The sequence below is a fragment of the Nicotiana tabacum genome, chromosome 19 (assembly GCF_000715075.1).
Source record: "Nicotiana tabacum cultivar K326 chromosome 19, ASM71507v2, whole genome shotgun sequence".
NCBI lineage: Eukaryota > Viridiplantae > Streptophyta > Magnoliopsida > Solanales > Solanaceae > Nicotiana > Nicotiana tabacum.
This window is the reverse complement of record NC_134098.1, coordinates 81,244,004-81,259,755: the sequence shown is the minus strand read 5'-3', so window position 1 is coordinate 81,259,755 and position 15,752 is coordinate 81,244,004. Positions and strand designations below refer to the sequence as shown.

General features: G+C 41.0%; 1 protein-coding gene across 2 annotated transcripts; it reads right to left on the bottom strand.

Moving 5' to 3' along the window:
* Positions 1-61: 61 nt before the first annotated feature.
* Positions 62-6,918, bottom strand: LOC107783649 (chromatin remodeling protein EBS). 2 transcript variants are annotated; one of them, XM_016604653.2, is made up of 5 exons: positions 6,605-6,918; positions 6,160-6,505; positions 5,512-5,580; positions 1,092-1,227; positions 62-507 (listed from the first exon to the last, which is right to left on the bottom strand). In XM_016604653.2, exons 1-5 carry the CDS (start codon positions 6,675-6,677, stop codon positions 496-498), a joined length of 636 nt encoding a protein of 211 aa, XP_016460139.1. In that variant the 5' UTR covers positions 6,678-6,918; the 3' UTR covers positions 62-495. The 2 variants fall into 2 exon arrangements, with proteins under 2 accessions (XP_016460139.1, XP_016460138.1); XM_016604652.2 differs by having other exon boundaries at positions 62-486.
* Positions 6,919-15,752: the final 8,834 nt, after the last annotated feature.

Here is a 15,752-nt window from a genome sequence, read left to right as displayed (position 1 = left end):
GAAACACAGCACGCAATGACCAAGAAAATGCCAAAAAAAAAAAGAAAAAAGAAAAGAGAGGTATATGAACCTTTCACATGTACCAAACACCCAACAGTAGTTTCCATAAGGGAGCTGTTAACAGCAGGGCTATTGCTCGTGGAAATGCCAGCACCTATTTACACTAAACTACTTTACTTTTATTATAAACACCCTATTAAGATATTCTCCAACGTGGAAGAACAGAAGAGAAAACCTACAATACATAATTACACACAGCCAAACACTTCCTCGACCTACTTAAAGGAAAAAGGTGCATGCCTATCAAACCAGTAGACAACACTAAGTTTCACCCAGTTTCCCTTTACATCAGTCCACATGAGAGTTCCTTCTGATGCATTTATAATAACCTCAATGTTTGCTTGCATCCGTTGGCTAAATAAGAGAAACGTTACAGTTCCTCCAGCATATGCAGAAGTATCACCTCCGTCGGCGTTTGGACTCAACCTGAAATACTCAGGTCAAATTCTGAAAATTGAGGCTTCAGTAACATATCTATAGGACAATAACTACCAAAGAAAATATTAAATAAAATCTACAGAACTCCAGCTAAGAGCTGATTTTGTCAGAGTTCTCAGTTCACTCCCACTGAAAATGATCAGTCATCCCAAAAAATATTAAATAAATCTATAAAACTCCAGGTAAGAGCTGTTTACTCTTACAGAAAATGTCTTTTTGGTAACAAAAACCAATGAATAAGGCACATCTGTTTTTGCTAGTTTATTCAGCACATCACCCCACCCCCCACCCCACCCCTTTTTCCCTAACGACATTTGGTATTTACTTTTCTTTGGCATTACTAATATGTTGCAAGAAATGACAGGGTAACATACAAAAGCTCCTACCATACCGTCATATGTAACGAACGGTATGATAAAGCAGCTTTACTAAGCATGTAAAATCAAAAATCATTCTTTTTTGCCTTTGTTTTTCCCCCAACATGTTTGCAAATGAATACAGCAAGATACGTCAACTGAAAGGAGGTTGGATTGTGGAAAGATGGATACAGAAATGTAACCAGGGTGGACGTGCTAATCTAGCAATCGGCTCACCTTTGTATCTGAAAGTCTTGAAGTAGCATGAGAATTTTGCAATTTCTTCTGATCTTCAGAGGAACAATTTTGGCAAAAGAAGTGGTCAAGTCTCTTGGCTTCCTCAGGCGTCATGTCTATGCAAGTAGGGTGGAACCTGGATTAAAATCACAGACAGTTGGTAACAGTCATCCAGATGTTACAAGTAGATACAAGTGATGTTACTAGGAATATGCTTTTTTGCTTAAGAATCTTCCTATTTTAATGACTTTGAATCATGCAAATATGCTTGGAGAAAACTTAATTGACGGCAGGTTTAGCCCTCAAACTAGCTGAAACAAAAATGATATTTTCATTTGAATCCACCCAGGAAAGCTGATCAAGAATCTGCTGCATTCAGCTCCTGAAATTTAAGCTGCAAGTCTGTCACATGTTTATGAACTGTATTAACCCTGACTAGCATTGAATATACTATTATCCTTCAAAGGTCTCTCCCACACATTGGCATCCTTCCAGAGCCAGATTTTCGCTGGGGAAAAGTACATATCTAGAAAAACATTTTGAGAGTCCGGAACCAAAGTAATGTGGAAAATTGGCAAAAGAACCATATTACAATATATAAAAAAAATAACTATTCTACCGCACATGGAAAATATGTGTTATATAGATCCAAGTGCGTACTCAAAGTTAACGTCCGTTACTAGGGACACGGACGCATATAGCGCAAAATAATGCATTATGTTGTTCTTCTCTGTGCCATACATTTTGGGGTTTAAATTGGCACACATGTGGGTCCTCTCTTCCTCAACCTTGTCATCACTCTTTATTGATTTAAAAAGGCCACGAAAGGGAGCAACCTTGTCCATCTACTCATTTTCATTCATGTATTCCAAATCAATTGCTTTAATTATTTTCGGATATTAAAGTTCAAGAATTTTAAGTGACCAATAAACTTTCCCTTATGAAACTGTTGCCCGTTCAATAAGCTTTCCCTTAAGAAAGCTCATATAATACTTATTATTGTTGAAAACTTCCTCCCCCTTATAGTGACCACCAGTAAATAAGTCATTAGGAAGAAACATGTTCTTGCAAACTTTTTAGTGCCAATGATTAATGACTTAGTGATGATGCTAAAGAATATGTCGTATCTTTTTTCTTCTACTCCCCTTTCTTTTTTGCTTCCTTCTTTCTTTTTCCTTGGCATGATAAAGGTATTTTACTAAATAAATTGTTCGTACTGAACAACATACAAAAAAAGGTATCATGTTTGAAATTCGGTTCTTGAAATATACAACCAAAAAGGTAAAATTCACAGAGGTTAATCGAGTGAATTCAATAGCATATCCACATGAAAATTAATATAGTGCGTGCAGGTCAATTTCAACTGATACAATATTTATGTAAAAGCCTACAACCTCTAATATACTTTTCCAACGGTAGAGGAAGAACTAAACATGAAAGAGAGATGGGAGGCAAATAACTTAATCATATTCTCTCATGATCAGTGGCCACGAAAATCTCATTCAAAGTCATTGGTGGGAGTATATTTCTGAAAATGTCCAAGTTCGAGTTCCATTGCTTCCTTCCTACTTTTTCCATCACAAATTAAATTACAAAAACGAAAAAAGCACATTTTGTGCCTCCCAGTTAAGCGTCTTAATATGATCTATGTTAAAGAAGTAACAAAATTCGTTGTCGTAGTGTACATGTATCAACATGTGCTATTTTAATGATCAACAAACAAAGTGTACTTGTTAAATTATTTTGAGAATATAGTCTTAGTAATTTTATTTTGATTGTAATTGAGCAAAATAGTTCGTATGAGCTATGAACCAGGTTGGAGAAGTGTTTCCCTTTTCATATAAGAATTGGGTTAGCTTGAACTAAGTCCTAATTAGATTAGCATACTACAAGGAATGTCACAAGCTGTTAAATTTTATGAAAAGCTTTCTATGAAAATTATTTGGTGAGATCTGCAATTCCGGATGGAAATAAACTCAATTAGATATTCTTACTTATAATATACAATGGAAAATGGAGGCACTTGTTAAACTAATTTTGATGTGTTATTAATAATTAAATTTTTTGTTACATAGGAATCATTAAGAAAAACATCAAGATAAGATTTTATAATTTTTTAAATTTTTTCTTTTTATTTTTTTGATAACCATGATGTCTCGGCCAGCTTGTGCGCACCTCGACTAATTCCACGGAATACCTGTCACCTCCCTCCAACAACAGGTACCAGTTAACTCTATCCACCAACGCATGGACAGATGGGAAGAAATTACCTAGTATTTTTCGTTTCCACTGGGATTTAATAAGATTTTATAACTTTAATATTTGAAAATAATTAAAAATAACTGTTTTGGAACACAAGAATGAAAATGAGTAGAGTAACACAGTTTCCGAAGCCTTCCCGCAGCCATCCATTTCCAACTATGTTCGTGGCTTTTTAGTTTCTAAAAACAATTGAGTATCACATAATAAAGAGTAATGACAAGGTTGCTCCTAAGCATAAAGAACAGAGGACACACATGTGCGCCAATTTAAAACCCTTGAGTATGCACGTGGATCTACATAATGCACATTTTTTATGCGCTATAGGTAGAATAGTTCTTTTATCTTTTTTACATATAATATGGTTCTTTTGTCAATTTTCCACGTCACTTTGGTTCCACAATCTTTTCGTGACCGGTGCATACCTAGCGTTATTAAAGGCTTGACAACCTAAGAAGCTTAAATAATGACATCTTTGCATTGGAACTGATTATATCATTTCGAGCAGAGAATTATGAAGATTACCCTTCTTACGTTCAGTCATTGGCCCAACCTATTTTGCGGATAGATAGGAAGAAAAAGTTCAATACAAGTAGTGAACCAAGTATCATAGCTGCATAGCCATAAGAGACGCGTATGACCACATATATTAGTGAATGAAAATCATTCATCTGGACCTCTGGTAAACAAAAATAATTACCAATAAAAGAAACGAAGAAGTTTGCAACTGATCATTTAAGACCAGGCAGCACTATGATTTGGGAAGAGGGATGTGTCAGGCAGCACTATGATTTGGGAATAGGGATGTGTCAGGCAGCACTATGATTGGAAAGAGGGATGTGTATCAGATCAAATGCAAATTTTGATTTTCAAAATGAGGGCTCCAGATATAGCTCTGCTCTGCCTCTTACAGATTTCCAGATGCAATGACGGTGATCACCCTCCACTTCCAACCACAAGAGTGGGTTGCTCTAGTGGTAAGCACCCTCCAATTCCAACCAAGAGGTTGTGAGTTCGATTCACCCCAAGAGCAAGGTGGAGAGTTCTTGGAGGGAGGGAGCCGAGGGTCTATCGGAAACAGCCTCTCTATCCCAGGGGTAGGGGTAAGGTTTGCGTACACACTACCCTCCCCAGACCCCACTAGTGGGATTATACTGGGTTGTTGTTGTTGTTGTAATGATGGTGATCACCTTAATATCACCAATATCTTCTTTTTAATAAGTACCTTAATATCACCAATATAAATCCTCCATCCATTATTAGACTTCATAAACTAAATATCCAAATCTCACAAGCCATATAAATATGCGTAACACATCAGCATACATAATTAAAAATACACCAGTAACACAAATGATAATACAAAGATCTAACGACCTTGTAACAGGGCACTTACTACTATCACCTTGAGGAAAGTTTTTTCTGACACAAATAGGAAGGAGAAGGAGAAGAGCGTTTCCAAATAGGACATCAATTGCATTGCATCATGCAACTAGAAACGCTCATCAACCAAAAGAAAGGGAGAGTTGCTTTCTCCCGGTTTCATGAGCTAACGGCCTAGATAAAACTTAAAGGAATCACTACCTTCTTGAAGTAAACCAATGTCATCTACGTTATTCGTGTCATGAAAGCTCACTAGACTCTGATGATTGGTTACAACTCAATCACAAACGTAGAATGTACAAGAGAAAACCTCTCCTCACATGTGTGGGTATACTTGCTCCCAACATTGAACAGACAGCACATAACGTGTTAAAAGGAATCATGATCCTCCAGCAGGAAATATCGAAGTAACTCTGCTAAGAACAAGATTATTTGAAACACAATACAAATACATGAATTCCAGATAATCATGAACGGCTTGAGTCGCATATCCTGGAGTAACTAATTGCCACTTTTCTTTTTGAGTTAGTTTTTGCACAATATCTTGACTTATCCCCCAAAAAGAGGTAGTATGCAATAAAACATAGAAATATGCTTTGAGAATGGAAACTAATGCATAAACTGTACTGTTTATCAGCTGCTATAATGGCACTAGTTTGTCTCTTAGTAGAAACTTTAAAATCTAACAAGATTTGAAACATAGTGCAACTGATAGCTAAACATGAAATTATATTATAATACAACTTACCACAATAAAAATGTAAGGAATCAGACTTACCAGTCACTGCAGCCCTCGCATTGAACCATGAGGTCATCCGGATTGTAAGGCATCTCACATTTACAATACCTGCAAAATTTGGACCAGGGAGAACACTCAACCAATAAATTCAGGCTAATAATCAATTCAATTATGTGGCAGAACTTGTTAAGAAAAAGACATATTTCCTAATGATTTAAGTAATATACACCGCCAGTCACACTAATGGTGAATTTTAACCTATGACAGCCGGTTACTTACCATCTTTGACAGATTACCAATTAACGTTTATCAAGAGATTTACATGTAATTACCTAATAAGTGAGCTAATTGTGTAAATAATAGTACCAGATAGCTAGGTATTGAAGCCGGATATTTTTATGCAATTGCGAAAAATGAGGTTAAATCACTATTATAACCACATTTAGATGTAATCAAATTGAAACTGTTAGCAGAAACGTCACAATAACATAATATTTGACCTAATTATGTAAATAATTTTTTGCAGTTGTAATAAGACCACATAGCTAGGTGTTGTAGCCAGATAGTTTTATTCAATTGCGAAAAATGAGGTCAAGTTACTATTATAACCAACTTTAAGTGTAATTACATAGACAACGTCCTACTGTAAGCAAAAAAGCCAGGATTTTCATCAAGCTTTAAACATACACGGCAACTCTGTCGGGATTAAACGCTCCAGTAGAAGAATTGTACTCGAATCGGCAAAAGAAATCTTCGTTGCCAACGGCGTCGAGTTTTGTGTAGCTCTTGAATGTGTGGACCGTACACTTGCCTTCAATTGTGTCGGCGCTTTGTTTATCGTAGTGATCGGACAGGAACAGTTCCTTTGAGCCGTGAAATTGACGTCGACCGCCGATCGACTCCTCCGGCCGGTAGTACCACCGGACGCGAACCCTGACGTTGCTACCTCTGCTGTCGGACTCAATCTTCTCAACTCGAGCAACGTACGACGGCTTTGACGACTCCAACGGTCGCATCAACACGCAGTCTCCGGCTGAGGAAACGGCGACAGGTGGCGCAAGTTAGATTTTCCGGCAAAATTTTTTGCATATTTTGTAGGAAAATTGGGAGAAGTGTGTGGAATTGAACTTACCTCGGACGGTTTTGTTGATGGATTTAACCGTGTAAGAATCTAGGGTTCGACGATTGGCGCGAGTTTTAGCCATGGACTGAAGGAAGAGTGTGACGAACAAGACTCACTACAAAAGTCATGCGCCTGAAATTTCTAGAGAGAGAAATAGGAGAGTTAAAGAGCGAGAGAGAGACGAGCCAGCGTGTCACAACTCACAACTCACAGGTGCTTTTTGTTTTTTTAAAGATTTCTTATATTGAGTTTTTGTTTTTTCTTCTGCTGGAGGAGAAAGACTTGATAGTATGTTTCGCGCCTTCGCGCGCCAGCGATGGTTTGCTGTTTTGGTTCTGGTACGCTGCAGTTTTGTGGATCAAAGCTGTTGAAAACTTGCAATTTACAGGAGTCCGGAACCAAAAATGACGTCAAAAATTGGCAAAAGAACTTATATTTCTCTTTTTCCTTTTACACAGTAATATGATTCTTTTGACAAGTTTTGACGTTTTGGTTTCTGACTCAAATTTGCAGCGGTTTTCTTTTTTTTTTTGTGTGGGATAACTTTATTTAAAATTTTAATGTATTACTGAGGACTAAGGAGATACATTTATTACATTTGATTTGGGATGCAACACGCTCACTGCTCATTCAATTTGAACTAATAAGAAAAAAGTACCACAAATCGAAATATTTTGTGAATGAGTCACCGTAGATTTGATAGTAGAGGTTTCCTTCTATTATCACTTATTTAAGGCATGATGGAGAAAGTTAATTTATTATGTTATAAAATGTGCAAAGAAGAAATTTCCTATATAAATAATCTACAAGAAGCGGTAAAATTTCTATCCCTTTTACCTAACGTGTTGAAATTTTTAGATTTTCATCTTCTTCCGCTTTTATCCTTTTAAAAAAATTGTTTCCTCTTTCTCTTCTTTTCTTTACCTAATTGCCCCTTGAGCTGATGCGATAGATAAAAAAAATACTGTTTCAAGTTGAGTCCGGAACCAAAAGATGGTTCTTTTGGATTCAAACGACCGAAATGTGTATGTATACGGTCGAAATGGATTTGGCATGTCCGGTACGGTTCGAAGGGTGATATATCAAAGTAAGATCCCGAAGGGGGGTTCACGAACTAATCTAGAGCCTGGGAAGGCCGGTCCGTGTTGAGATCGATATCATAATCAAACTCGAACAAGAATCGAACCATGGCGCGGGTAGATCTATCGTGCAGATAATCCAAAAACCAACCTACATCGACCAGGAATCCGTTCGAGGGCTCGAACCGGGATCGAGCTCGAGTCAAGATCACAAGTTCGAGCCGAAATCAAGGTCGAACCAAAATCTAGGGTTCTAAACAAGATCGGGCTCGCAGACAAAAGCCGTTGTAATCCCACTAGAGGGAATCTTGGCAGAAATTATGAAAAAGCTGATTTATCATGGGTTTTCCACTGAATGTTTATTTTATTATGCTTGGAGCCAAACCCCTTCACTATAAAAGGACTTGTTTATCATTTTTGTAAGGGATCTATTGGAGGACTTACACTATCACAAATTGTATTATCCCCTCTACAAGCAAGAGTGATCTTTCTAGTTTCTTAGATTGATTCTATTTTTGTTAAATCCTAAATTTCACTGTTCATAATTGATTGGCCTAGATTACGTTTTTCTCCAATCTATATTCATACTTTTATTTATCCTAGCATTCTGTATTAAGTTGTACCATGTATTTTCGGAACTGCGCATAAATTTAACTCTATCCCTTTTTTGGGTAAACAGTTTGGCGCCACCGTGGGGCCGAGGATAATAGTGGTCACTTATTTCCGAAAACAACCTTCAATTCAGGTTCGGCTACGAATAGCCGCCGACCAAATGGCTTCGCCGACCGATTACGAAGCTGGCCTTCAAGATGAAACCAACAACTTGGCACTACCCGAGATTCGAGCCGGAATACCACTAGATGTCAATTCACAAATTGCTTTGAAAGCAAACCAGCATTCCAAACCTGAAAGAAGCATTCAGGGCAGTGCTCGATCCGTAGCCCAAGACACCCAAAACCCGGAGGAGATCGGGGCCAGCTTACGCATGATCTTCGAGATGTTACAAGCCCAACAATTAGCAATAGCTCAGCTACAGAGCCAAACTCGCGCACAAAGCAGGCCGGTTTCCAACCCACCTCGAGAGGTCACCCCCAGAACAGAGCCTGCCATAGTAAAATCTAACGAGCAGGAATCGGGGACTAATCCCGGAATTACTAAACTGCTCGAGGAACTCACGAAACGAGTCGAAGCCAACGACAAGAGGGTGGAGACGTATAATGCCAGGGTCAATCAAATCCCGGGAGCTCCGCCAATGATAAAAGGGCTTGATTCAAAAAAATTCATGCAAAAACCTTTTCCATCGAGTGGGACACCGAAGCCAATCCCCAAAAAGTTCCGTATGCCCGAAATTTCCAAATACAACGGTACGACCGATCCTAACGAACATGTCACCTCTTACACGTGTGCCATAAAAGGTAACGATTTGGAAGATGACGAGATTGAATCCGTGCTATTAAAAAAGTTCGGGGAGACCCTCTCGAAAGGAGCTATGATTTGGTACCACAATCTACCACCAAATTCTATCGATTCTTTTGCCATGTTGGCAGATTCGTTCGTAAAAGCACATGCTGGTGCCATAAAGGTCGCAACAAGAAAATCAGACCTCTTCAAAGTAAAGCAAAGGCAGGGAGAAATGCTGAGGGAATTCGTATCCCGGTTTCAAATGGAACGCATGGAATTACCCCCGGTCACCGACGACTGGGCCGTACAAGCTTTCACCCAAGGATTGAACGAGCTAAGTTCGATAGCATCACATCGGCTGAAGCAAAATTTGATTGAGTACCCGGCGGTAACTTGGACAGATGTACATAACCGATATCAATCAAAAATTAGGTTCGAGGACGATCAGTCGAGGACCCCGTACGGACCTGTTTATCAGAACATGACAGTTATTAATCAAAAGCAGATCGACAGAGAACAAAGGTCAAACAGAGACCGATATCGACCATACATCACCGATCGAGTAAACAATGGTTCAATACGCAACGCAGTTCGGAACAGTCAAAGAATTGATCGGGGACAAAATTCTTGGGGGCTTATGAGTAAGAGCGGCTTCGACAAATATGCCGAGCCTATAGAAGCACCTTGATTATCAAAGTATAACTTTAGCGTTGGCGCATCCGCTCTCGTATCGGCCATCGGACGCATCGAAGACACTAAATGGCCCCGACCAATGCAAACCAATCCTGGCTGGAGAAATCCCAATCAAACATGTGAATACCATGGAACCCATGGCCACAGAACGGAAGATTGCAAGCAACTAAGAGAGGAAATAGCTCGCCTATTTAACAAAGGGCACCTTCAGGAGTTTCTAAGTGATAGAGCAAAGAGCCATTTTAGAAGTAGGGATGTCAGCAAGCAGAACGAGCAAGAAGAACCACAGCACGTTATCCACATGATCATCGGCGGCACCGATATCCCCCGGGGACCGATGCTTAAGCGCACTAAAACATCAATGGTGAGGGAAAAGCGATCTCGGACTCAAGAGTATGCACCCATGGGGACTTTGTCCTTTGGTGATAAAGATGCAGAAGGGGTCATCCAACCTCACAACGACGCCCTGGTAATATTCGTACTCATAAATAAAACTAAGATTAAGCGTGTGTTGATCGATCCAGGTAGCTCGGCCAATATCATCCGATTAAAGGTAGTAGAGCAGCTCGACCTGCAGGATTGGATCGTGCGTGCAACTCTGGTCCTAAACGGGTTCAATATGGCAAGCGAAACCACCAAAGGGGAGATAGCTTTGCCAATAAACGTGGCCGGAACTGTCCAGGAAACAAAGTTTCACGTGATCGAAGGCGATATGAGGTATAACGCCCTTTTCAGAAGGCCATGGATCCACAACATGAGAGTCGTGCCTTCGACCCTGCACCAGGTCCTCAAATTTCCGGCATCAGGAGATGTCAAAACGGTATACGGAGAGCAGCTAGCCGCAAAAGAAATGTTCGCCGTCGATGAAGCCAAACCAATGTCCTCACTTTCGCCGATAAAGGGAACAGGCCCGGAAGGAGAACGGGACACCAAATAGCAATCACAGACAGTGACTCCAACCCAGCCTGACAACCAAAAAGTCAAAGAGAATGAAGACCAAAGGGTCCCTTGATCTTTCATAACTCCCGATGACTCTGATGCCACAAAATCAACGATCGAGGAGCTAGAACAAGTTGTATTAATCGAGCGCCGGCCCGAGCAAAAGGTATACTTGGGAACGGGGCTGAGCCCTGAACTCAGGAAGAAACTCGTTCAATTTCTTATCAATAACATCGATTGTTTCGCCTGGTCCCATTTAGATATAATAGGGATCCCGCCGGATATAACGACACATCAGCTAAGTTTAGACTATCGGTTCAGACCGGTGAAGCAAAAAAGAAGACCTCAGTCCGATAGAAAGAACGCCTTCATAAAGGACAAGGTAACCAAACTTCTCAAAATAGGGTCCATTAAGGTTAAATACCCCGAATGGTTAGCCAATGTAGTCGTAGTCCCTAAAAAAAAGGGACAAACTTAGGATGTGCGTGGACTATAAAGATTTGAACAAATCATGCCCTAAGGATTCTTTTCCATTGCCCAACATCGATCGCATGATCGATGCCACGGCCGGCCACGAGATCCTCACTTTTCTCGATGCCTATTCCGGGTATAATCAAATACAGATGAACCCAGAGGACCAGGAGAAAACCTCGTTTGTCACCAAATATGGGACGTATTGTTATAATGTGATGCCCTTCGGGCTAAAAAACGTAGGGGCCACTTACCAACGCCTAGTGAATAAAATGTTCGAAGAACAAATAGGAAAATCAATGTAGGTTTATATTGATGACATGTTAGTCAAATCCCTGCGTGCAGAGGACCATTTAATTCATTTGCAGGAAACGTTCGAGATTCTGAGGAAATACAAAATGAAGCTCAACCCCGAAAAATGTGCCTTCGGTATCGGTTCAGGCAAGTTCCTCGGCTTCATGGTATCACATCGGGGAATAGAGATTAACCCCGATAAAATCAAGGTTGTTGAAGACATCACCGTCGTAGACAGCATAAAGGCCGTGCAAAGACTAACGGGTCGGATCGCTGCCCTAAGCCGATTCATATCGAGGTCATCTGATCGAAGTCATAAAAAATTTCTCTACTAAAAAAGAAGAACGATTTTGCGTGGACCCAGGAGTGCCAACAAGCATTAAAAGGACTAAAACGATATCTGTCAAGCGCACCATTGCTTCACACTCCAAAAACCGATGAGAAACTTTGCTTGTACCTAGCAGTGTCGGAAGTCACCATAAGCGGTGTCCTAGTTCGAGAAGAGCAAGGTACGCAATTCCTAGTTTATTATACAAGTCGAACCTTAGGAGAGGCGGAAATTAGATATCCGCTCCTAGAAAAGTTGGCGCTTGCACTAATAAGCGCCTCAAGGAAGTTAAGGCCGTATTTCCAATGTCATCCCATATGCGTATTGTCTACATACCCGCTTCGTAATATTTTGCACAAACCGAGTTATCAGGCCGGCTGGCCAAATGGGCTGTCGAACTCAGTGGGTACGATATCGAATATCGACCCCGTACGGCCATCAAGTCTCAAGTCCTAGCAGACTTCGTGGCCGATTTCACACCAGCCCTCATACCCGAAGCCGAAAAAGAATTGTTGAAATCAGGTACATCATCGGGGGTATGGGTCATTTTTATGGATGGGGCTTCAAACGTAAAAGGGTCCGGGCTGGGCATAGTTTTGAAACCACCCATGGGTGGCATTATTAGACAATCTATTAAAACTATCAGATTGACTAACAACGTGGCCGAGTACGAAGCCGTGATTGCAGGTCTCGAGCTAGCTAGAAATTTGGGAGCAGAAATCATTGAAGCCAACTGTGATTCCTTGCTGGTGGTGAGTCAAGTAAACAAAACTTTCAAAGTTCGAGAAGGTAGAATGCAGAGGTATTTAGATAAACTGCTTATCACTTTGCGCCATTTCAAACAATGGACTTTACGGCATGTACCACGGGAACAGAATAATGAGGCCAACGCACTGGCGAATTTGGGGTCATCGGTCAAGTTAGATGATATGGGCTTGGGGAATGTGGTTTAACTTTCGAGATCGGTAGTCGAAGAAGGACACACCGAAATAAATTCTACAAGCTTAACTTGGGATTGGAGAAACAAGTATATCGAATATTTGAAAAACGGAAAACTCCCATTGGACCCTAAAGAGTCCAGAACCCTACGGACCAAGGCTGCTCGATTCACTCTGGCTTCAGATGGAATACTGTACCGAAGAACGTTCGACGGACCATTGGAGGTATGCTTGGGTTCGGGGGATGTCGATTATGTCCTACGGGAAGTGCATGAGGGTACTTGCGGGAATCACTCTGGAGCCGACACATTAGTCCAAAAAATAATCAGAGCAGGGTATTATTGGATCGATATGGGCAAAGATACGAAGGAATTTGTTCGTAAATGTGATAAATGTCAAAGGTTCGCGCCAATGATCCACCAGCCCGGAGAACAACTCCACTCAGTCCTATCCCCGTGGCCTTTTATGAAATGGGGAATGGATATCGTCGGCCCTCTGCCATCGACCCCAGGTAAAGCTAAATTCATTTTGTTTAGGACTGACTATTTTTCTAAATAGGTTGAAGTGCAGGCGTTCGAGAAAATAAGAGAGAAAGAAGTTATAGACTTTATTTGGTATCATATCATATGCCGGTTCGAGATACCCGCCGAAATAGTATGTGACAATGGAAAGCAATTCATTGGCGGCAAAGTAACAAGATTCCTCGAAGACCACAAGATAAAAAGGATACTGTCGACGTCGTACCACCCCAGTGGGAACGGGCAGGCCGAATCAACGAATAAAACCGTCATTCAAAACTTAAAGACGAGGTTGAACGATGCTAAAGGGAGATGGAGAGAAATCCTGCCCGAAGTCCTTTGGGCATATCGGACAACATCAAAATCCAGTACGGGGGCGACCCCATTCTCCTTAGTATATGGATCCGAAGCATTAATACCAGTCGAGGTTGGTGAACCCAGTGCCAGATTTCGATTCTCGATGGAAGAATCAAATAACGAGGCTATGAACACAAGCCTCGAACTATCGGACGAAAGGCGAGAAACTGCCCTCGTCCGAATGGCCGCCCAAAAGCAACGAATCGAAAGGTATTATAACCGAAGAACCAAGCTCCGCCATTTCAAGCCTGGGGACTTAGTGTTAAGAAAAATTACCATCAATACCCGAAATCCGAATGAAGGGAAGCTAGGACCGAATTGGGAAGGACCATATCAGGTACTCGAGGACATCGGAAAGGGATCGTACAGGATCGGCGTTATAAACGGCAAACAGTTATCAAGCAACTCGAATGTATCACATCTTAAATGGTACCACTGTTAAGGTACAACCTTTCCATATTCGTTTACATCTCGAAACTGACCCCTGCAGAAGTCCGAACAGGGGACGGCTCTCTCATCAGAAAGCACGCGTTGCACTCTTTTTTCCTTAAGACCGGTTTTTATCCCAAATGGGTTTTTCGGCAAGGTTTTTAATAAGGCAACCATTGGTCGTGCAGCACTTATGATAATATCCGAGGCCCCGTAAGAGAGTTACTTCACAGCAACAGGGTCCCGATAGGAAAACTGTGAAGAGCCAAATGATCGAAGCGAGCCATGCTCGTATAAGTTGGCCCGAACCCAGGCGTGTAATAACATGTGAAGAATTAAGATATAATGCGACCATTAAGCCTACGGGCTATATATTTTTTTTATCTCAAGTTCGAGCAAAAACTGTTTCGACCAAATAAGCCTACGAGCTATTTCTCATTTTGAGTTCGAGCAAACACTCACTCGACCAAATAGCCTACGGGTTGCATTAATTCGAGTTCGAATCATTCACTTGACCAAGCCTACGGGCTATTCTTTAATTCGAGTTCGAGCAAACACTCGCTCGAACAAATAGCCTACGGGCTGTATTAATTCGAGTTCGAATCATTCACTCGATCAAGCCTACGGGCTATTTTTTATCTCGAGTTTGAGCAAAAACTCACTCGACCAAATAGCCTACGGGCTGCATTAATTCGAGTTCGAATCATTCACTCGACCAAGCCTACGGGATATTCTTTAATTCGAGTTCGAGCAAACACTCACTCGACCAAATAGCCTACGGGCTGCATTAATTCGAGTTCGAATCATTCACTCGATCAAGCCTATGGGCTATTTTTTATCTCGAGTTCGAGCAAAAACTCACTCGACCAAATAGCCTACGGGCTGCATTAATTCGAGTTCGAATCATTTACTCGATCAAGCCTATGGGCTATTCTTTAATTCGAGTTCGAGCAAACACTCACTCGATCAAATAGCCTACGGGCTGCATTAATTCGAGTTCGAATCATTCACTCGATCAAGCCTACGGGCTATTCTTTAATTCGAGTTCGAGCAAACACTCACTCGATCAAATAGCCTACGGGCTGCATTAATTCGAGTTCGAATCATTCACTCGATCAAGCCTACGAGCTATTTTTTATCTCGAGTTCGAGCAAAAACTCACTCGACCAAATAGCCTACGGGATGCATTAATTCGAGTTCGAATCATTCACTCGACCAAGCCTACGGTCTACATTAATTTGAGCACAAGCAAACACTCGCTCGACTACCACGCCCGCGGGCTATATTCTCTTCAAAATCGAATCGTTGACGATTAAATCGAGCACAAGTAGACACTCGCTCGGTTGAAGAGACTGCGAGGTTCGAGTTTGATTAATTGGTTTAAAACATTATGGAAATATTCATGAGGCAAATCACAGCAACCCAGGAAACAGAATCAAAAGCAAGTTGGCAAAAGAAGAGGCTTATACACAAAATTTATTTATATGGGTGGCTACAGCAAAAAAAAAAAAAAAAAAAATTTAAAACGGGAGCGGTCTTTTCTTTATCAGATTCCCCCCATTTCGGATCCGCTTTTACTCCCATCGTCGTCATCATAATCATCGGAAACCAGAGCTTCGATATCAGCCTCGAGTTCTTTTGCCCTTTTTATCTCTTCTGTGAGATCGAAGCCGCGAGCATGAATCTCCTCGAGGGTTTCTCTCCTGGATC

What these genes read in the sequence shown, in the direction of transcription:
- LOC107783649 (XM_016604652.2), bottom strand. Translation starts at nt 6,677, where the DNA reads ATGGCTAAAACTCGCGCCAATCGTCGAACCCTAGATTCTTACACGGTT. An exon ending in CATCAACAAAACCGTCCGAG is followed by an intron (nt 6,506 to 6,604) that starts GTAAGTTCAATT and finishes CCGTTTCCTCAG; the next exon opens with CCGGAGACTGCGTGTTGATG. An exon ending in TGCGAGGGCTGCAGTGACTG is followed by an intron (nt 1,228 to 5,511) that starts GTAAGTCTGATT and finishes ATTTTAATCCAG; the next exon opens with GTTCCACCCTACTTGCATAG.